Source organism: Panthera uncia (genome assembly GCF_023721935.1).
Source record: "Panthera uncia isolate 11264 chromosome E2 unlocalized genomic scaffold, Puncia_PCG_1.0 HiC_scaffold_20, whole genome shotgun sequence".
Classification (NCBI taxonomy): Eukaryota; Metazoa; Chordata; class Mammalia; order Carnivora; family Felidae; genus Panthera; species Panthera uncia.
Window position 1 is genome coordinate 13,224,431 of NW_026057589.1, and position 23,815 is coordinate 13,248,245.

The 23,815-nt window shown below is 40.8% G+C and overlaps 1 protein-coding gene across 2 annotated transcripts in view; it reads right to left on the reverse strand.

The window, feature by feature from the left end:
- Positions 1-23,815, reverse strand: part of GLG1 (golgi glycoprotein 1) — a 149,761-nt gene that overhangs the window by 15,735 nt on the left and 110,211 nt on the right. For both annotated transcript variants that reach the window (XM_049622652.1, XM_049622654.1), the window contains exons 6-18: positions 23,628-23,699; positions 22,535-22,718; positions 19,109-19,323; positions 15,173-15,294; positions 13,626-13,727; positions 11,895-12,048; positions 10,514-10,651; positions 8,208-8,294; positions 6,849-6,911; positions 6,019-6,132; positions 4,889-4,977; positions 3,650-3,767; positions 2,351-2,443 (exon numbers count right to left, since the gene is read on the reverse strand). In XM_049622652.1, the coding sequence (XP_049478609.1) occupies positions 2,351-2,443; positions 3,650-3,767; positions 4,889-4,977; positions 6,019-6,132; positions 6,849-6,911; positions 8,208-8,294; positions 10,514-10,651; positions 11,895-12,048; positions 13,626-13,727; positions 15,173-15,294; positions 19,109-19,323; positions 22,535-22,718; positions 23,628-23,699 (1,551 nt within the window). The remainder of the gene's footprint in view (positions 1-2,350; positions 2,444-3,649; positions 3,768-4,888; positions 4,978-6,018; positions 6,133-6,848; positions 6,912-8,207; positions 8,295-10,513; positions 10,652-11,894; positions 12,049-13,625; positions 13,728-15,172; positions 15,295-19,108; positions 19,324-22,534; positions 22,719-23,627; positions 23,700-23,815) is intronic.

Here is a 23,815-nt window from a genome sequence, read left to right on the forward strand (position 1 = left end):
TTAACATAAAAGCATAAAGTGCCATATGATGGATTTTAAGATAGTGAATTGAGTATAAATCTCCCCTTCCTTACACCAACCTTTTAGATATTATTAAAAAAAAAAATGAGGGGCACCTGGGTGGCTCAGTTCGTTAAGCCTCGACTTCGGCTCAGGTCACAATCTCAGGGTTTATGAATTTGAGCCCCACGTCAGGCTCTGCTCTGATAGCTCAGAGCCTGGAGCCTGCTTCGGATTCTGGGTCTCCCTCTCTCTCTCCCCATCCCCTGCTCACACTGTGTCTCTCTCTCTCTCTCTCAAAAATAAATAAACATTAAAAAAATTTTTTAAAAAATGAAATAAATGATAAAGAAGGGAAGCAGATGGGAATCTGCAGGAACTAGAGCTGTAGCATAAAGTCATGAGACTTCTATGAAATCCTCAAGGGACAACCAAGAATCACCAAATAACTGAGAGGAAAAAGTAAGAGAACAATTAAAAAAATATATTTAATGTCCTCAGAACAATACAGAAAGAAATGGTAAACCAGAATCAAGAACAGATGGTTATGAGAGGAACCAGTAACAGATTCTGGAAACAAAAAATAAAACTCCCAACTGGGAGTCTCTCTAAAAACAGAATGGACACAGCTTAAGAATACATCTTTAAGCTGGGAGATAGACCTGAGGAATTACCTCAATGCAGTACAAATAACAAAGAAATGGCAAGTATGAAAGAAAAAGTGAAGAGACATGGAGGACAGATTCAGATGTTCCAACTGTCTAATATGAGTTCTAGAAGGAAGTAAAAGCAAGGCAGTATTTGGAAGAAAACAATAATTGAGAATTTCCCCAAATTGAGAAAAACATGAATTCTGAGACTGAAAGAGCCAACTAAGATAAAGAAATAAAAAAAAAAACAAACCCATCCCTGATTACATGCCAGCGGAATTATGGATCATTAAAGATAAAGAGAAAATTCAGAGTAGATGATCTGCACAGACACGAGAGTGAGATAGACATCAGCAATAGCAGATACAAGACGATAATGAAGCCACTATCTCAAAGGCTAAAGCACCAGTGTGGTGCTTTCAGGGCAATTCCCTGAACTAGAAAACGTAGCTGAGTCACTAGAAGAACATTGTAAGAAAAAAAAAAAATCACTTCTTTGTACTTCATTCCTGACTAATACTAATTCAGGACAGGGCCCAGTTCTGTGCGTTAAAGAAACAAGATTTCCCAGGTGATTCCTATGTGACTTCCAGTTAAGAACTTTTGTGCAACAGGCACAGAGTAAGGGAATAATCAATTCTGGAGGTACACGGTGTTAGAAAAACTACAGAGAGGAGGAGACATTTGAAGGATTGTGAAGAGCTTCTTAGCAAGGTGGAGAAGGACAAGCTAACCTGAAAGAGGGAAGAGAATGAACAGGAGAACATGAGGAATGCAGGTAAGGAACTTCCTTTGGGAAAGTCTGGTAAAGCTTAGGAGGGGATGACTAGGCTGGACAGAATGTGACGAGGCTCATTCCACCAGCAAAGAATTCACGGCTAAAATGTTAACTTCACATTTTCTTTCTTTTTTTTTTTTTTAAGTTTATTTATTTATTATGAAAGAAAGGGAGGGGGAGGGGGGGGGGGGGGGGGGGGGGTACAGACAGGGAGAGAGAGAATCCCAAGCAGGCTCTGTGCTGTCAGTGTGGAGCCTGATGTGGGACTTAAACGCATGAACTGTGAGATCATGACCTTAGCCAAAACCAAGAGCCAGACATTTAACCGAGTGAGCCACTCAGGCGCCCCCCCCTTTTTTTTTTTACTTAAAGTGTATTTTGAGGGGTGCCTGGGTGGCTCAGTCAGTTGAACGTCCAACTTTGACTCAGGTCATGATCTCACACTCATGTGTTCGAGCCCCACATCGGGCTCTGTGTTGACAATGCAGAGCCTGGAGCCTGCTTCAGATTCTGTGTCTCCCTCTCTCGCTGCCCCTCCCCCCTTGCACTCTGTCTCTCAATCTCTCTCTAAATAAATAAACATAACAATAAAAAATTTTTTCAAGTGTATTTTGAGAGAGTGAGAGAGAAAGAGCACAAGCGCACAAGTTGGGGAGGGACAAAGAGAAAGAGAGAAAAAGAGAGAGAGAGAGAGAGAGAGAGAGAGAGAGAGAGGGAGGGAGGGAGGGAGGGGGAGGGAGAAAGAGAATCCCAAGCAGGCTTCTCACAGCCAGCAGAGAGCAAAATGTGGGGCTCAAACTCATGAACCATGAGATCATGACCTAAGCTGCAATAAAAAGTCAGACACTTAACCGACTGAGCCACTTAGGTGTCCCAAAATGTTACCTTCACAGTTTCACAATTAAAAAATATAAACAGTTACCTGAGCATTGCCATACTGCACAGTGGAACAGTAGTTCTTGATGTCACTCTTGCAAGCTTCATACAGATCTGGTTCCAGACGGATGTCCTCTGTCTGTATGGGAGGGGGCCAGCATGGAAAAGTGAGGTTACTCGAAACTGGAGATGTCAAATGTTTTACATATTCATGTACTGACCAGATCTTGTCTAGTGACCACAACCTTTACACAGCAAAATAGGAGCAGTGGGGCCACCGCAGTAAAAGGAGAGCTGGCATTTAGTTTCAATTCTGCACTAACTAGCTAGATGGCCTTGGACTTTTTTTTGCAAAACAAAATGCTGCCACCTACCCGGCCCCTTCGCAGGACTGCTGTGAAATGAAGTAAGATAATATGATGTGGAAACCACTTCAGGAAATTAAAGCATTATATCAATGTAGGGTTCTGCTTTGATTATTGTTTTATTGAAAGAGCGAGGTCCAACGCCAGGGACCCAAAGTCTCAATTACACTAGGATATCGAGGAGAGCTCCACTTAACACATAATTACCACTGCATCACTCCCACCCTACGTGAAAATCTGGTAACGTAACTTTTGCAATATTACTGGTGTTTGGTGTTCATTACTAGTTTTTAGTTTTTATTTAGACTGAAGTGAAATAAGTAGAATTCACAATACAGAATATACTAAACATTTTTAGCTGTTTAGCTTAACCTCAAAAGTAACATAAGTTTCCCCTTAGAGCGCACGCTGCATTTGACCTGCCAGTAACTGTTGTACCTCGTGATCTGTAAGCTCTTCAGGGCATGGCATTCCCCTGGAGACTGTTGTTGGTCAGGGAGTGGGCACAGATCTCCAGCTGACACGAGCAAATTAAGGGGAGGATCTGGCTACAGGCTGTGGGGGAGGGAGGAGGTCTCTCCTGTTCTACTTTCCTGCTGGAGACGACGTGGAGCAGGAGGCCAGAGCCGCTGCAGGTAGCCACGGTGAGGGGAAGCAGCCTTACCATGAAGCTGGTGCCATGAACAGCAAAGCAAACAGGGAGAGACCCTTGATCCTTGAGGGCATTACTGATGCACGGACTGTATCATGTGCTTACAGCTTGTCCTATAGTGAGCTTCCAGTTACATGTGGTAAAAGTACTTCATCGGTTAGGAAAAGTGCAGCAAGAAGCTGTCACATGGTAAGATCTGAGCACAAGGCTCCAAGTCTTAACAATCATAATAATGGCTAAAACCTTTCAATTTGCCCTCACCCTTCACCCAACTTTCCAGACCCGCCTCTGTGTTTCTGGGACCAGAGGCTGTGCTACGAGGCATTACCATCTCTAGCTCCTCCACCCGCAGCTGCTTGCGGCACTTCAGGGACACCCTGTGTTCCTTGGCTTCCTGTAGAGTGTCATTGCGCACGGTGGTGCTCAGACAGATCACCACGTCCACCCTGCCAAGGAAAGGAGAAGGCTGAGACTGGCTGGAGCCACATGAGGGCAGAGAGCCAGGGGCTGAGCTGGGGCAGGGGCCACATCAACACTCCAGAACGCATGACCCTCTTTACCACGTTTTTGAATGCTTTTTCTAGAAGTCTCATTGTGTTAAAAGCACTAAAAGCAGTAACCTGACTCTCTATGTCACAAATGACTGAAGGCGCACTACAATCCTGACAGGTAGGGAGGCCACAGAGGGGATGTAAGGACAGTTCAATGCTTGTTTTGCTAAAAACATGCGACCAGAGAGGAATGCTGCTCTTAACTCTAGACTGTGTCTTTCTTTGATGAGCTGTGAAATTCATTCTTGAGAGGTACAGAACCTTGAGCAAAATGGGAACTTGATTTATATGAGGCAGAGAGATGTGTTCTAGAAACATGCCTTTGCAAAGAGTAAGATGGAAGAATTCAGGCAGCCATGCTGTAAAAGCCCATCACTGTCTTCACTGAGACCTAATTCTTTTTTTTTTTTTAATGTTTATTTTTGAGAGAGAGCCAGTGTGAGCAGGGGAGGAGCAGAGAAAGAGAGTGAGAATCCCAAGTAGGCACCGCACTGTCCACGCAGAGCCCGATGCAGGGCTTGATCTCATTAACTGTGAGATCATAACCTGAGCCAAAATCAAAAGTGGGACGCCTAACCGACTGAGCCACCCAGGCACCCTGAGACTGAATTCATAAATGAATAAAGTTTTTGTTTCCAAACTAGACCTCTAATTCAGTAAAAGCCCCTGCTGCTCTCCCAAAGAGTTAACATAATGGAATGATGTTGGGAGGCAGTTAACCTCTCATTCATACTATAACTGGCTTCTCTAAGTAACAATCTAAATCTGCCTCTTCTGTCAGACAGCCTGAACCTGGGAACATTAAAATCGCCCCTTTAGCCTCCAGGCTCTCTGTGTCAGAACCACCACCGTCCCCTGTGGCTGCAGGCAGCCACGAAGATCACGTGGCCACACAGCCCAAGTGCATGGCCATACTACCAAGGGAGTGTGGAGGCCTCCAAGGCTAACCCTACCAGTACACAGGACATTTGTCCAGAGTTTACGGAAGCAGAATTAATCAATTAAACGTTACATACTTCTTTTTTATGTTGGGACAAAGTTTCAACACATCCTCCTTGCAGGCCATTTTAAACTTGTAAGAAAACCGAAAATCCTTCATCTGCACCTGAAAAAGATGATGAGAAAGAAAATCAGCAGCTCTGTGGCAAGTTCCGATTGGCAGTGCTGGCTGATTGCACAGAGACTGCAGAAGCCTGCCTTCCATGCCCTGTGAAACTTGCCCTCCATCTCGGACTTCGTGACCTGCCAACCTCCCCATTATTCCCTCTGCTAAGGGCACCCTGGCGTCCCTGCCATTCCAATCATGCTGCTCCCTCTGCCACAAAGCTCTTCTCCCAGATCCTCCCTGGTCCACGCATCACCTCCTCAGCATTTCTACTCAAACATCTCCTTCTCAAGTCCCTTTTCTCCTTCATCCTCTAGCCCTTATGCAGCTCTAGCCCACCTGAGATTCTGTACTTATTTATAAACGTGTTTTGTGTCTTTCTCTTACTAGAACACAGAACAGACAAGGGCAGGGTTTGTTGCCCACTGTCTCCAGTACCCACACTCCAGAGGCCCTCAATATCATTTGGTAAAGGCAGCCATGTGGTCCATAGGCCCTGGAAAGAGATCAATTTTATACAGATGACAGATTCCATCCTCCCGGGAAAGAAGTGCTTGCTTTACCAGAAACACTTTCTTTAGACATGTGTAACTGTGAAAAGTACAGTTTAACCTTATGTGGATGCCAGACCTGGGTAGTATGATTTAGAAGAAAAAAAAAGGCTTAAGAGTTCAGTACACTGATAGACATTTGGGCTGCTGCACTGAACAATGACAAAACAGCAGATCCCACTCATACTTGCTGTGCAAGCAAAGGTTAATGTATCTTACGAAAAGCAAACAATGCGACTCATCTCTATTCCTGCTGGACCGCCTGTTCCCTAAGGGTACAGACTCCATCTTTATTTAGCACTGCATTCCTAGAGCCTACCATCGTGCCTGGCCATAGTGGAAAAGACCGTATTTTTTGAGAACCAGAGAGGACATATATTTGGAAAAAAAAGATTTCTCACAGAAGAGGTGCTCTGATGCTCTGGAAGAGAAAGGAATTCAGAGCCATCCAAGCAGCCAAGACGGTCAGGATTTGCCTGGTGTTACTCACCAGCTGGAAGTGGGTAACTCCAATGGCGCACTTCTCATTCATATCCTTCTGGTGTTTGTTCTGAATCAGACACTCCATCAGGTCCCCAGAGTCTATCTGGTTATCTGCCACATCCTGGGGAAGGCAGTGCACATTTACATTTCATTTCCAACAATTAGTGAACAAATCGTGCACCCTAGTTCATAGAAAAATGGAAAACGAGACTGATTCTAGAGCCTTCACCAACAAGATACCTCATATATTATACCAAAATAAGCCTGCGAAATTACAAGGGATGTTTATCAGTATTTATCAGTATTGGCACAGCAAGCTGCCCTGCATGAAGCTCCGACAAGAACATGTACTGTGCAGGGTTTTTACTCCTTCCCCTACAGGACGCCAGCAGCTGACTTTCAGCATCACACCCAACATTGCCTCCTGGTTCCTGCATGGTTTCACCCCTGTAATTTAGCTAGTTCAAAATAACAGAATTAATTTAATTTACAAGAAGAGAGTCGGGAGGTGCAGCTACTATTAATGCTAACAAACCCCAGGCTGATGTATTGGCGGCAACACAGCTATGCTCAGGAGGGCCTCCCCCTGCCCCCTGTAAAGGGCATCTCCACAACTGCCACTAACCACATACCAGGTCATCTACCAATGATAATCAAATAAGGTTTCTGAGGATGGTGGCACCCGTCTCTTGATTTTGTTTACATTTTTCACTTTAGTTTGTCAATCTGATGATCACTCAGGAGTAATGTATGCCGAAGACAAGGAGGTTAGTGCAACACACAAAGTCCCAGTGAATTTGGTTTTGTTTTGAATCCATTTCTCCAGACATTACTTACGTGGCAGAAGTTCTGAATTATGGGCTCACAGGCTCTCATCAGTAAGGCTTCGATCTGAATATCCTGTAGGAGATTAAACATATGAATAATTCTGCTTTAGAAAGAGCCAGTAGTTTAGGAAGCGGGGCAAGTGTGTGTTTCTGAGTCAGTAGCAACTGATGGGCATTTGCCATCGCCATAATCTAAGGTGTCCATCTGGAAGCTAGTCTGGTCTTTAGGTTAGACAGCCACAGCACAGAGAGAATTGCTCCTTCATTATATTCTGAAAGGCAAGGTTTTCTAGAGGCAGATACCCCTTGGGCCTGAGCAAAAGATAAGGCAGAATTAAGAACAGTACAGAAAATAAAACATTTAACAGTAATCCTAGTGTTTAGCCTTTGGAGTTTTTCCAAATGGCTAAGCAGTTCAAAATGAAAATGCGGGTAACTGACATCTGTCTTTAGCTTATAAGCTCCTAAAACAGACGACAAACCACTGCCTCTGGGGAACATACACAAATGCCTTTAAGCAGACAGCAACCTCTGTGCAGCACTAGCTGCTGAAATAATATCTTCCTTTAAAGAGTGACACACCCCAGAATGTCCTCAAAAGCCCATAAGGACAATGAAAATTGGAGAAGGGAGATGACAGAAGATGAAAGAAAGCAATAAACTTTTGAAAAATAGAAAGCAAAAAAAAAAAAAAAAGACTAGCTGAGCAATGTAATTGTACGTATTGATACTTTTGACAATTCAAACAGTTCTAAAAGGCTTATGATAAAAAAAAATAGCAATTTCCCGTTTCCCTGATTTCTGCCCCCACAAGACCATTTTAACATTTTTATCTGCTCCTTCCCCAGTAATGCTGTATTTCTAAATAGTGTTTCTTGCTTATGAGACTTTCTAATTTCTTTTTTAATATTTTAGTGAGTTACAGGATGAAACACGGATAAACACGTGTATTCAATCTTCCACATTTAAGTGGAAATCCCAGCCTTTTATTTTCTTAATGATGACACAAACATTACCAGATGACCTAACCGAAAGAGCTAAGGTAAGAGAACAGGAACGGGAATGTTCGGACTGGTCTTGCACGTGGTTGAGAGAGCTGAAGCACAGCTGCTAGCTTTTCTTAAAGGCCAGGGAAAAGATTGGTCTAATCACTGTGATAATTCTAATTTATGAAGAAAACCAAAGGGCTAAATGTATGGGCTATTTCTCTGGAGAAATGAGGAGAGGGGTTTAGGAAACAAAACAAAACACTTCTTGGTAAAGCCAGCGGAGAGAAGTGACACTCTCGGGGCTGAAAAACAGCAAGCCTGAGAACAGAGGACAGGTTGCTGCCAGGGCTGCCGCCATCTACAAGCTGCAGACTGCTTACCTCAGATTCTAACTCAGTGAGGTTGCCGACTATATCTCTGCACTCTACAGCCAGGTCGTCAAGGTGGTCCTGGAGGCACTCTAGCTCCTGCAAGTAAGAAAGCAATCCCTTGGCACGTGTCAATTACATAAATGAACAAGGGAAGCAGAGAGAACAGGGTCTACTACTTCCTTTTCAGTGGTCCTCCTTATCTTTCCTTTTAAAAACTATTTCACTGAACAGAACACTAAAGCTTTATTTGAGTCCCCAAACTGGGATTGTTGAAAAATAAGTACTTGATGTAAAAGGGTGGTTAAAAGGGTCACAAGGGGCTACAATAGCCATGCAAATCCTCCAGAAGGCCCAATCAGTAAGTCCAACAAGAGTCAATGTCGAGACGTCCTCAGAGTCTAAAAATTTTATCAGGCCTTTATTCCACTCTATCAACAACCTGCCATTCAATTTTAACCTATGTTTTGATCACCTTTGCTCCCATTTTAAATCTGCGCACCAATAATAATCAACGAACAACAGATTTACAGGGAAAGACATGGAATATTTTAAGACTTTTCATGAGCAAAGTAGGCTGGGACCCAGGATCCAAAACACAGCATAGAACTTATAGCTCCTGCAAGTCAAATGTGGGATTCTAACCTTGGCCCACATAGAAAGATCCTGAGGAAAACTGCAAAGCAAGTGAGCACATTAGGGTTTGGACATCTAAACACTATCTTGTCTAGGCTTTGGAAACTGACCTGGAGAGACCTCGTAGTATCATTCCATGACTATTCCCTTTAGAAACATAGAGATTTTAAGTAGAACAGAAGCTTATTTTCCCAAAGCATATCAACAGCTGTTTCTCAGCAAAGGGCTCTATTAAAGGATCAAGTTTAACTTACTATTTTGCAAGAGTCTCTGTTTTGGAATTAGAATAGGAAGGGATGAGCAGGGGGGTGTAGGAATTATACAATGCCCAGAAAGGGGTGGGGTGGGGGTGGGGTGGGGAATCCCTAAAGGAAAATGCATAAAACCTCGGGAGTAAGATAAATGGCTAAGGGAAAAATCCCAGTCATAGAATCCTTTCCTGAGCCAAGCTTCACAGCAATGGACTGCCACACAGCATAGCTTTCTCACTGTTACTTCAAAGGGGGTATGGAAAGAAACTGTTTTCTAGGATTCCATGTGACCACATCTTTTGTTTCATTAGACAGAGGCAGCAGAAAGCTGAACTGCAAGCGTTTTCTCACAATAAATTTGACAGAACTGCAGCAGGCCCAGGAGGTAGCCTGCTGAAAATGGCATTCCCAGGGTGAGCAGATCTGAATAGTGAGCCATGTTGCTTCTTAAACATACCCAATTCCTGCACGGGTAAGTTTTTAATAGTTTAATCCCAGAGGATGTTCTGGAGTAGTAAAAATGGAACCTGGAAACCTGAGTTCACACTTTGTTCTAGTATTACTGGAGCTTTAAACAAGGACTTACTCCTCACCACAGAGGACACACTACCTTCTAACTTAATTTGCTAGAAAGCAGTAATGTAGCTTTTCTGTTTTTTTAAAGCAGGCACAAAATCGTTAGGCACCATTCACAGCATGCATGTAATTCTGGGGGCTGCTTCTTCTCTATGCTTTCCGGTACGGAGAGGTTATGACACAATGGACCAGATGTCTGGTTAGAATTACACCTGAGTATTAGGAAAGGAAGTCACTTCTTGAGTCTCAATTCTGTCACTTACCAAATGGAAAAGATAATTCCCATTCCTACATATCTTATAGGACTACTGGATGGCATGCATGCTATTCATGTATGCCAGTATTTAGAATTGTTTATATTTATACACTGCCTTCTCTCGAAAGGACTTAACGTACCTTATAAAAGTGAGAAGAGAAAAAAAAGGCAATATAAAATAAAGTTAGAATGAGTTAAAAAATAGGAAGAAAAAGAAAATATGGTAAAGAAGGGGGGATGGAGCTAGCAGCAAACCTGGTATACAAAAGCCTCCCACAAAATCTCATATACTTGCTAGAGGCAGGTCATACCTTTGGCTCCAGGCTTTTGAAGAGGCAACACGAAGGGGGAAAATAATCGCTTACAAAATACAGTAACCATAATATAAAAACGAACCAACGGCTTAGGAAAAGTAGTAGTACTCCTTCCACAGAGACGAAAGAGAAAAATTTCCTTAGGATTTCTTATGAAGAGGACACTGAATAATGTAACAAAAATAAAGATTGTATTTTATGGTCTGTACTCTATATAAAATGTTAGTTGTGATGATGATGATGATTATTACTACTATAAGATAAATAGGTGGCTATGTGAGCTACCTGTCCAGTCTCTGTTTTTTCACTGCACCATTTTCCCAGATCAATAAGGCATTTATCCTGAAGGCCAGGATCCAGCTTAACATCCATGGCACGCTGGTGTAGGATCCTTTGGACTTCTGCTCGGCACTCTCGTGAAAGCTATATGAGAAAGAACAAGCAAAATACTTTAAAAGTACCAGAAGCAAGGGTGCCTGGTTGGTTGAGCATCCGACTTCAGCTTGGGTCATGACCTCATGATCTCATGGTTCATGAGTCTAAGCCCCACATCGGGCTTGGTGCTGTCAGCGCAGAGCCTGCTTAGGACCCTCTGACCCCTCGCTCTCAGCTTCTCCCCTGCTCACACTCGCTCTCTCTCGCTCAAAAATAAAATAAACATTAAAATAAAAAAGCACCATAACCGAAACAAAAAAGCACTAGATAAAGGATATCTGTTGTCAGGAAACTAACAGAGAACGTTAATAGTAATTTATATAAACTTTATACCTCAAATCTCTTCCAGAATAAGGATTAAATTTTCTAGGAGACTTCTAAAAGCCTGTATCTCCAGGAATGAGATTATACATTCAATATTTTCTAATACACTATTGAGACAACATCCTTTTCTCAAAATACTCTGATAAAAAGTGAACCGGATTTGTTCAGGTTAGGTTAGAGTTTTTTGTTTAGCGGAACTAATCTGCTATTACTCTATGAATGTAGAGTAGAATGCGGGCTCCAGTTCAGGAAAAGGCACACACTTGGGTCAGGAACATTAAATTCAAATTTACCTAAACTCACAATAAGTCTAAAAACCATCTGTATCCTGGTTAAGAGCTTCTAATGGAACTTTAAAGTTAAATAAAGTTAGGGTGGCAGTATTTGTCTATTTGTCATTTAGATTTTGGTAATTTAGGGGCGCCTGGGTGGCTCAGTCGGTTGAACGTCCGACTTCAGCTCAGGTCATGATCTCACAGTTTGTGAGTTCGAGCCCCGCATCAGGCTCTGTGCTGACAGCTTGCTCAGAGCCTGGAACCTGCTTCAGATTCTGTGTCTCCTTCTCTCTCTGCCCCTCCCCCGCTCACGCTTTGTCTCACTCTGTTTCTCAAAAATAAATCAATGTAAAAAAAAAAAAAAAATAGATTTTGGTAATTTAAAGAAAAAACTGGAAATGTCCCCTGACTTACTTTGTTGAAAATGTAAAATCAGATGGAAAGAAGCTGGTGAAGCAACTCTATGTATAGTCACTGAATAATGGAAGTTTCTAGTAGTGCAGCAACCCCTCCCTGCCAGATATACTAATAAACAAAGTGTCCTACAATGACAGAAGTCAGCACAATACAACAAACTAACTAAAAAAACAAATGGTTGATAAGAAGAAATGAAGTCAGTATTGAATGCATACCCTCCTGCCCTGTTCCTCCGTGCGGTAGGCATGTCTATATAAGCAGGAGAACACAGCTCCGGGAGGCATAAGTTCACTGGTTTCATTCCAACCATGGGTGTGGCAAAGACGAGATGCATCTCCCTGGCACTTGCGGTATAAGACAGGGTCCAGCCTATAAAGTTAAAAGATATTCCTGAATTTTGTTCTTCAGGAACACACAGTGGTCAATCTGTAGAAGCCTGTTGACCTTGGCACAGAGGATTTAAGTTCTACCTCAAAGAGGCCAAGACAGCTACGTAAGATGTGCAACATTACAACAGCAGACTCAGCACTAACACGCCCAGGCTGAAATGAGAAAATAAGGGCTGTAGCTTATCACCAGGCAATTCACAACTTTCCACTCAATACTTTTTTTCTAAGTGTGAAATTCAATCCTATCTGATACACTAGATTCAACAGGATCAGGAAATGGCAAGATAAACAAAATCCCTCACTCGACTTCCTTTCCAGTAAAACTGTTACTCTTCTTCCTCCCATGCAAGCTAAGGCAGTTCCATTTTTAGTTTACCTGAATATGCTTATCAGCTTAAAAAACTTGACATTTAACTCTGACTCTGGAGACAATGGATTAAGCCAATGAGCCTGCGGCTTCTCCAAATCAGACCAATAGATGCTTAATTCTGTTCACATCATAATGTCAACTTCAGGGGAGAGCTAGTGAATGGGAGGAGAAAAGCTAATACTTAATGAGTAGCTTTTAGGCCTGTGAAGCATTTTTTTGATCATGGGTAAAGGAGTTGCAGAAGAGGAAAAACAGAGTTTTGATTAAGGCAGTAAACTCAGTAAACTACGTAAACAGAGTTTAGACTCTGAGTCTAAACTCAGGCTTAGACGGCCTGAGAAAGTACAGAGAAATTCCCATGTACTTTTCTGTAGTCCTTTCCAGAGCTAATCTGAGGACACAGAAATAAAAATACATTGAACCTTCTGAATAATCACTTCCCAGTAAAGTTTGTGGGTGACATATTCAATCACTAGAAAAAGTTAATGACCAAACTCCAGGGGTTGAGATAACTGAGTCAGGAAGGAGCTGAGCCTGGGTGCGGCAGGAAAAGACAGCTTCCCAAGCGGTCGGGTCCTGGCTGCTCTGGAAGTGGAGGGGAAACTGAGACATAAAAAGAGGAGGGCACTGAAGCCAGTAAGTTACAGCGATTCTGACTGCAACACAGATCCTTCTTCTATTTCGTCCCCTACCCCTCCTTTCTTGACTAACAGGATGAGAAGAGAATTAGAGAATCAAGTTGTCACTTATTGATAAGAGCCTCTTAAGATAGAAAATTCAGTAACTTTGAATAGTTAAAGGAATAAAAGTAAATTCTCGTATCCAGCACAAATCAATAAAAATTAAAATGCACTAGTCTCTTCTTAGAAACGTATCTGAAGATGCTTCTGCTGCCCCACAGGTGCCCACGTCCTTTCAGGATAGATGTTTGTGGTATCAGAAACATTTGACTCTGACTTCCAAAATAGTAGTGAATGGGGGCACACGGGGACAGACCTGCAGGGACTGCCTCAGTTTTGAGATACTATTCCGAAAGCAAGAAAGGTTTCTCAAGGGACTGGAGTGTGTCAGCTATCCCAGAACTTAAAAACATATTCCTACCGGTTATTTCAAATAATACAAAAGATACTGACTACACAGGAGAACATGCTGAGGCTTACACTTGATTCTGGCTTCAAAATACTCACTTCCAATCTCGGGAGATGAAATACTGCAGCTCTAACAGACGGTGTTCACAATCTTCCACCATTTTCTCCGTGTACAAGTGCTCCATCAGGCACGAGAGGATCCTGGGAATAAAACAGGGATGAAATTGTAGCAACAGGTTTGGAATTCTCACATCAATATTTCCTTGGTCTGTAGAAAAAGTCATTGAGCTATTTTTGAGGGCAATCAGGGATTTACTTTTCTGAGAATAACTCAAATTAAATCAGTCTGACAATGATTATGGCTTCTAACTTCAGGGCCACTTAGCACTCAGGACTCAGCTTACTTAAGATCTGTGTGCAGCTGCTTTATTTTTAACTGTTAGTTGTGAAAATTCTCCAACACACACAAAAGTAAAGAATCATACATTAGCCACCTTCCCTTCCCATAACTTTATCAACGTATGGCTAAGTTTGTTTTAATTCTACACCCCCTTGCTGGTATTTTGAAGCAAATCCCAGATACCTTATCATTTTATTCATAAATATTTGAGCATGTTTCTCTATGAGAACATAATACTACAACCCACGAAAAGAAATTAATTTTTAAAATCCTTAATGTCATGTAATATCCTGTTAGTTTTCAAATTTTTTCCCAATTCTCTTATGCCTTTTTATATGTTCATTCAAACCAGGACCCAGAAAAGGTCCACACGCTGCATTTAATTGATAGTCTCTTCAAATGATCTTTAGCTATAGCAGTTCTCTCCTTCCCTCCCTCTCCCTTGACCCCTCGTGCTCAATGTAGTTATTTTTATATTGGTAAATATTCTTAATTAGTCTTCACTGTGTTTGTCTATCTCTTCCAACTGCATAAAAAACTTTAAAGAAGAATACCCTTTTTTAATCCCCTGCTATAGCATGAACAGCGGGAGTGTATGCCTAACAGAATGATGACAAATATGGACTGCATTCATTTTATCGTTGATTACTGCCAGCTGCAGGCTACGAGGATTTGTGCAGAATGGGAAACCTGTTCTTTACTTGCAACCTGGTTTTAAAACTAGTTTGTGCATCACATGGAGAAAACTACTGCATGACATTCAAATACTTTAGTATAGCATTTTATAGCTTTCCTAAATCTTGGACGCAACTTCAGAGTTCATTTTGTTCATGATTATATCCTCCAACCACAACAGTTTTTATTTCAATTAGATTTAATTAATTTCTAATAATTATCAAGTAGCCAATGTATACAATGAGTCAATATACAAACAGGATGAACTACAGAGACAAAGTAATGTGTCACTTTATCCTGAGTGTTTCTCTCTCGTTTTCATTTGACCATTAAACAGATTACTCAGCGACTTAATGCACAGGCCCATACATGCTCGGTCACAGTCAGTGAACTTCAGCACAATGCTGGGTCTCAGCGTCTCTACATCATGGATGAGGCAGAGCCAAGGGCTCCAGTTCAGTACTAGTTCTATCAAAAGTTGGTATGTGTTTCTGTTTAGAAGGAGTGTTTCTGGCGCTACACTGCCAAATACAATACAATGTAAATAAATACTACAAATAAGATAACCTACATTGGGTCTCCCGATCTTATGTGTTTGCAGGCTGTCTGTATAACAGATTCACAAGCTTCGTTGAGAGCTCTATCAATGCGGTAATCTGCGCCAGGGTCCGTCTCCTGAATCAGTGTTTGCAGCTGGATTAAAAGAAAATTAAGAAAGAGGAACATCTCTTACATATGAGGGAAGAGCAATGTCATCTTTTCAAATATTTACTTGGTCTGGTATATCACAATGTACTGTTAACAAGTTTAACAATTAACAATTGTCACTGGCCAAGCATAAGAGCTCCTGTCAAATACATTCCAACTGGCTTCTCTATCTTGAGCCTCAGTTTTTCTGTTTAAGCTACTGTGGGGATTGTTTGTCTACCTGTCTGGATCATCTCTGGACATTTCCAAAACAAAAGCTCTTTATGATATAAAGCCTGCCTTTTCCCTCATATCTGCCTATTTGTTAATCAGATTGCTAAATCTGACCCTCACGGCCAAGCCAGAATTGAGTGGACAAGGGTAAAGAGAAGACATTTCCAATCAGAGACCTAATCTGGTCGTAAGAATCTAGAATTTGGATTATGCAGCCAATACACTGGCATTAAAACAAGCATGCTCCACACTATTAAAAACAAATGTGAGATTTCATTTAACTTGTAAGAAATATCAATTAAAAAAACAAGAATGCAATACTTATAATTTCCATTTTTCCTCAATTATCTTTTTTATATAACGAAGAGGTAAAGCAGAACTTGCTCATTATACATATCCAGAAAAATACTTGTCGGGGCGCCTGGGTGGCTCAGTCGGTTGAGCGTCCGACTTTGGCTCAGGTAATGATCTCGCGGTCTGTGAGTTCGAGCCCCGGGATGGGCTCTGTGCTGACAGCTCAGAGCCCGGGGCCTGCTTCAGATTCTGTGTCACCCTCTCTCTCTGCCCCTCCCCTGCTCATGCTCTGTCTCTCTCTCTGTCAAAAATAAATAAACATTAAAAAAAAAATACTTGTCATTATACAGCTGAAAGTGAGAGTATTTTCTTTAACATCTATTTTTGCCTGGTCCATTCTCTGTCATGGAATAAAGTGAGAGCATGAGAAGATGGGCCTCTAATTCTTTTTTCCGGTCTTTGAGGAGAAAGCAGTTGGGGCAGAGGAAAAACTCCAAATTAGGGATCAGAGGACCTGAGTTCTATTAATAGTTCTGGCTCTGACAGAAATTAGTTTTGAGAACATGGTCATGATTAACCTCTAGCTGCAGTTTCTTGAACTGAGGAAGAATTACAAGAAAGAGTCATATACAAGAGAAGGATGTATAAACTGCAAAGCATTTTACGTATGTAAAAGATCATTATTAGTACAGATGGATAGCAGATGGTGTTTTGGGGTGGGAATCTTAAATAACAGACAACAAATTTAAAAACTAGAATCCTTCTGGTTTGGGTTCCCTATTTTCCAAGTTAAAGTCCTTTCTGTGTCACAGATTTAGCCTTTGGAGGAGAGTCTTCTCTGATCTTCATACATGTGACCTACAATCCCACAGGGGCTCATACGAAAGCACTGACCCCATCACACATGGGGGGAGAGAACATAGATCAAAAGGAAATGAAGAAAGAAAATCCCAATTCTATCTATCCTAAAAAGTCAACAATCAAGATGAGAGAAATAGAAAAGATTTCTGGGGCGTCTGGGTGGCTCAGTGGTTGAGGATCTGACTGGTTCAAGTCATGAGCTAGTGGTTTTTGAGTTCAAGCCCTGCCTTGGGCTCTCTGCTGTCAGTGAAAAGCTCACTTTGGATCCTCTGTCCCCCTTTCTCTCTGCCCCTCCCCTGTTTGTACTCTGTCTCTCCCTCTCTTAAAAAAAAAATGTTTTAAAAAGTATTAAAAAAGAAAAGAAAACAAAAGAGTTTCAATATTCTGGGAAGGGAGTTATTTATACCAATTGTTGGTGGCAATTTGGAGAAGCTACAAAATGCTCTGCTTAGCTGATAGGAAGATTATCATCAATTTTAGTAGTAACGTTTGCTGACAAAGACCAAAATATTTACATCTTTTTCTGAGGGAAGTTTTAAGTATCATGGGGATCTGGAAGTCTCTGCAAGAACTGTACAGGTTAAATATCCATAAGTGACAGGCAAACTTTGAGAATTCAAAATGAACACACCAGACTGCAGCTCCTAAAAGGAGACAATGACTGCCTTACAGACTCTAGAGGGCTAACAGCCCAAGGAATCACTGCCACTCTGGAGCCCAGGGACAGCAGTGTGGGAAACAAACATTATGAACAAAAATCACTACATGATTATATATCTATTCCAGCCCCTGACTGCTTAGGAAAAAACTGGGGAAATGCTTGTGAGAAATTTTCTTCTAGACAAAAAGGGTGAGACGGGAGGTCCGTATTTACCTTCCAAGATGAGCCACTAGTTCTTTTTAACAAGCTAAATTTCAAAAAGCCCTGGAGGTAGATGGTGTGAAATTAAGTTAAACCAACTTACTTTGGGTTTTTTTTGTACACTTTGGTATAAGTGTAGCCTCAGTAAAGAGGTTTATTCCTGACCAACTCCCTCCCCTTTACATGCTGCATTAAGGATGAGCTTCAAGTATAGGATGTCTTGATTCACTCTTGGTCTGAGGCCCAAGCACACATATTGTCACAGAGGTTTCCCAGGACAATCACCAGCAAGGATTGTTCCTGAAGAACCACAATGTTCCAACTAAAACCACAGTAGATTCCTGAAGCCTTCCTTCTAGCTGGGTTTGGGATTCTGGAGAATATATATATATTTGTCTATTTTTTCCACCACTGGATGTATAATTTACTTTCGACTCTGGGTCAGGGTGAGTAAGAGAAGCGAAGATGAAATTTTACTCCACATCAAAATTCTATGGACATTTTGTGTTTCAGATTGTCAAATTCTGGTTTTCTATAATACTCATTTTTTAATAAAAATGCCAACAACAAAAAACAACTGAATTGTGGTTTTCTAAAGTTTCACTGAGAAACTCAACTCCCTAATTTAGGATACAAAGCTAAATGGTATCTTTTGTGCATTCTAAGGGATGTATGGGGTACACTGTACAGGGTACCACTGTTCCATTTGGTACCGAGAATGGTTCAAAGACTCTTATTCAGTAAAAAGTAATAAATGTGGACAATGGTAATGAAACAGATGCACTGCATCTATAGTATTTTGTTAACTTTATATTATGCCCCTCACCTGTAGTTATTCAACTGTTCATGAACCCTAGATCAAGAATAACTTTATCTTTAAAAAAAGGGAAAAAAAAAGGAATAACTTTATCTTCCCAAGAAGTACACTCATCTTTTCCAAATATCTTTATAGAATTCATGTACAGTTTGGGGCCAGAGAAAGAAAGACCCTTCCATGCACAGTTGCCCCTGGTGTAACAAGAAAGATGGTATCATTTTGAAAATAACATGCTCTCTTGATCCTTGTGGCCAAGAATTCACAGTATGCTGCACATTAATAAAAAAAAAAAAAAAAACACAAAAAACAACAAACTCTTAGAAACTTTCAATTCCTTTCAGCTCTTTTTCAGCCTCAATCTAATCAAGCCTATAGAGAAAGGCAAATCGTCTTTTGGTGCAGGATGTTTTCTAATTTACCAGAACCTGGTTTGCCTTGGTGCTGAGTTTACAAATTTCACCTAGCAAGTTACTTTCCTTTAAAAACTCCAGCAAACAATGCATTTTACCTATTTCTTTAAGTATATATATAGCTCCATTTATTGTTTATGAATTCAAACTTTTGCTCTGCAGCAAATTCCATGTTCTTATTAAGGTATGCCTGAACAATATTCTGTGTCTGGTTCCTAGTGCCCAGTGTTAACTGTGATGCCACAAACGATCTAGATAAAGGAAGCTGGGACAGCATCAGGAGGAGACTCCTCAGCCGATAAAATAGAACATTCCAAATGGCAGTAGAAAATTTTTCCTTACCGCTTGCTGGCAGTTCATTCCAAGGTTCCCTTTTTCCCCACGAACTACTTTCATTAGACAATGCAGAGTTCGCCCTTTTCGATGTAATCCAGAACAGTGGTGTTCGATCTCCCCCCGACAGCTCAGGATGATCTCGGGGCTCAAAGAAAAGTCTTCCATCAACATGCGCCGGTAATCTAACATCTCCCCCTGGCACTCACTGCTCACTTGTCGTCCTAAGTTAGGATTTAAGTCACGACATTATGGATGGTGCGCATTACAATCAGATATCACCACACATAAAAGTACATGTTTTCCTCTAGAATATAATACCAGTTATGCTATTAGCTAGACTGAAAAGCTTAGGATATAGCAAGCATCAGCATAAAATGAGTTTGAGACTTCAGAGACTAGGGTTTATCTTGACAGTATTCTGCATTATACAGATGTTATACTACTAAACTGATAATGCAAATGCTGTGCCGATGGCAGTCTTATTTTTTTTTTATTAAAAAAATTTTTTTAATACTTATTTTTGAAGGAGATAGAGACAGAGTGCAAGTGGGGGTGGGGCAGAGAGAGAAGGAGACACAGAATCCAAAGCAGACTCGGGGCTCTGAGCTGTCAGCACAGAACCTGACGTGGGGCTCGAACCCACAAACTGTGAGATCATGACCTGAGCCAAAGTTGGACACTTAACTGACTGAACCACCCAGGCTCTCCATCGAAGTCTTATTAATAAGGTAACTTTTAGAGTAACAATGAAAGCTAAGAACAACCCCTACTGGTATGCACAGTTAAAGCCTGTGGAAAAGACTACACTTCAAATATTCACTACAGCCTCTTCAGCCCCCTTCATTGAGCTAAAAAATGCCAACTGGGAAATCTTAAGAAAGTTTTTTAAAAAACAGCTTTACTGAGGTGTAATTAAGATAAGATAAACTGTATTTTTAGAGCGTACAATTGGAGAAGTTTGACATATGTATACGTTGTTGAAGCCATCACCACAACGAAGATATTGAACATACCCACCAACTCCAAAAGCTTTTCTTATGGTCTTTGAGAATCTCTCCCTCCCTCTCCACCTAAGCCCCTCCCCTATCAACTACTGATCTGCTTTCTGTGACTATAGACTAGTTTACTAGTTTCTACTTTTTAGAAGTTGATATAAACAGAGTCAGACAGTACAGTCTCTTTTTTTGTCTAACTTCTTTCACTCAGCAAAACTATTTTTAGATTCATCCATGTATCAACAGCACATTCCTTTTTATTTTTAAGTAATATTATTTCATGACATGGACAGACTACAATTTCCTTATTCCTTCAAATGTTGTTGGACATTTGGGTCACTGCCAGTTTGGGGCTATTACACATAAAGCTGTTATGAGCACTCAATTGTAAGAGTTTATATGGATATATGCCTTCATATCTCTTGGGCACATGGCTGGGTCATATGGTAGATGTGTGCTTAACTTCTAAGAACTTGGCAAACTATTTTCCAAAACTGTTGTACTATGTTAAATTCCATCAGAAGCATTAGATAGTCCAGTTCCTCCACATTCTCACTAACACATAATATGGTCAGTCTTTTTAATATTATGCAATTGGTATAATTTTTCTGAATTATTGCACATAGCCTTTGGCAGTGTATTTACTGAGTCTTCCTGTGTTTCTTATTAATCTGCAGTTTAAGAATATTAACTTTTATAAATACCAAAATTAGATTATATTATGCATACTGTTTCACAATATTCTTGTACTAGTCAATAATCTCTACCTTTCCATTTTAGGACAATCTCATCTAATATTCACACCATAATCAACAATCTCCGTTTGTCTCCAAAATGTCCTTTATTTGGTATTCAACCCAAGACCATGCATTGTCCCAGGTTGCTATTCCATGGCTTTGAAGCTTAGGAGTTTTTCACTATCCAGATATGGGGGGAAAAAAAAAAAAAAAAAATCACCAAAAAGTTCCGAGTTTTATTTAATGATTGATTTTTCCCCTTATCTTTTCAATCACTAACCAACTGTCCCAGCATCATTTATTTAATAAGAGCTAGGAATTTAATTTTTACAGCTTACAGTCAATATTCAGAAAGACAACCCTCATCTTCTATATGACCTTCTTGGTTCCTTTTCAGGGGTTGACTTTTGGACTCAACAGACCATGAGTGTGGTTCTAAGGGGTCAATCCCTTCTTCTTTTACTGCTTAGTTTATTATTATTATTTTATTTATTTTTTTAGAGAGAGAGAGTGTGAGTGGGGGAGAGGGGCAGAGTGAGACACAGAATCTTAAGCAGGCTCCATGCTCAGTGCAGAGCCTGATGTGGGGCTCAGTTCTACGACCTTGGGATCATGACCTGAGCTGAAGTCAAGAGTTGGAAGTTCAACTGATTGAGCCACCCAGGCATCCCTACTGTTCAGTTTCTTAGTATCATCGATGTTGTAACAATAACAGTACCTATCACTTATTGAATGTTAAGTGCTATTCCAAATAACCTCATTCAATCTTCATAAGAACCCACCATAAATATTATTTATGTTTTTTGGATAAGAAAAATGAGTTTGTGGGGCACCCGGGTGGCTCAGTCAGTTAAGCGTCTGACTTCGACTCAGGTCATGATCTTGCAGTGAGTTAGAGCCCCACATCAGGCTTGCTGCTGATCCTCTGTCCCTCTCGTCTGCCCCTCCCCAACTTGCGCTCCCTCAAAAAAAAAAAAAAAAAAAAAAAATCTTAAAAGAGAAAAAGAAAAATGAGTTTGGGAGAGATTAAGAAATATTAACAGTGGTCACTTAGCCATTAATTAAATTTGGTGATAGAGCCATTAATTTAAAGCCATGCCTCTCTGACCCAAAGCTCATATGCTAAATTACTATGCTATGACTCTCCTAAAAATGTTGAATATGCATTTTAAAAATTAAACTATTTGAGGGGCGCCTGGGTGGCTCAGTCGGTTAAGCGTCCAACTTCGGCTCAGGTCATGATCTCGTGGTCCGTGAGTTCGAGCCCCGCGTCGGGCTCTGTGCTGACAGCTCAGAGCCTGGAGCCTGTTTCAGATTCTGTGTCTCCCTCTCTCTCTGACCCTCCCCCGTTCATGCTCTGTCTCTCTCTGTCTCAAAAATAAACATTAAAAAAAAAAAAATTAAAATTAAACTATTTGGATTTGAGACATATATCTTAAAAAAAAAAAACAACAAGTTGGCATGTAAAGAAAAACAAAATTGACAATTATTGAGCTAAGAGAAAGAGGCCTTTAATAAGGCTTAGGGATACTAAGCCTTCAGCTCCAGGAGTTATGCTTGCAAACAAAGGCTCCTGAGTCACAAGGCACATGTAAACTCAGAAGGGCAAATACAGGAGGAAATTAACATTTACGTGTACAAGAGACGCTAGAATGTGAATCCAAAAGGAATGAAAAGGAGAAAAAGAAATTAATTCTTACCTCTATGCACAGCTGACTCCAGACACATCAGAAGGTAGGAGAGCCTTGCTTCCCGAGACCGTGGAAGGTTCTCCACATTACACCGGTATTTCTTCAAGTCACTCTTACAGGATTTGGCCAATGAATAACTGACTTTATAATCCTGGGCAATCAGCTTCTGGCGGGTTGTTAGTGCTTCTCGACACTGAATAAAGAGTGTAGCAAAGAGTAAGACCACTCAGGTGGTTCGGCTGCTCACACATACAAGCAGAGGCTCGCGGTCAAGGGTATGTCAACAACTGCAGTTGTTACCAAAACGCCTACCTTTAAGTTTGGCTAAAAGTGAACACAAGTGTGCTGGGGTAAGAGGCAGGGATAAGTGGATGGAGAAACCCTTGGAATTCTACAGTGAATTACTGATTGTTGCTGCAACAGTACCTAAAAACATACTTGGTAGATTCTAATACATTAGCTTGACAAAGTATGCTTTTCCTCTTCAACAATATCCCTAAAGTAAATTTCACAAGAATCAAAGTGGCAACTGACAGAGCACTCTGTAAGTTACATTCTATGCTTTTAAAATATAATTATTCAATAGTAAATTATATAAGCAACTGAAATGAAACATTTCTTCAGCTGCATATGACAGTAAATGGCAGGAGAGCAAAACCAAGAATAATTATTCTTTTAAAAGTCATAAAAGATTCTTGCATTTATCCAGGAACAGCAGAATAATGGTAATGAGAATGCTTAATGAGAGCTGCCGAAAAATTAAATAGCTAATTACCTGCAAAGCACATTGGTTTGGTTAGCCTAAACTTCCTGAGTATGTGAGGCTGGCTTCAATGTGACCGTGATACAAAATTCTCCAACTTTACTTCCAAAATTGATTCTCAACTGGCTTCCCGGTATCTAGATATCACAAGGCTTCATTTTCTGGGCTTAAGCAAAATATGCTTTGGTTCTCTACTGAAAGCCAAGTGTCTCTCCTCTGAAAAGGGTAAGCTTTATCATTCATATCCTGGTAATGAGTTTATAAGAATATTATTTGAGAGGATTTGAGAAAACTTTAAGAAATGAATAAAATACTGGTGTATTTCAAAATAATACTGACCTTCTCACTCATGGATTCTTCAAACTTATGGTTAAAGAGGCATTTATACACTCTGCCTTCACCAGCTTGCGTCTGTAAGATGGAACACACACATGATGATGAGGATGGTAACAATCAGCTGAGTAGTTATGCTGGGCCCTCCCTATCCACAACCTTATACAGAACCTCCTGTTAAATTATTAGAATGG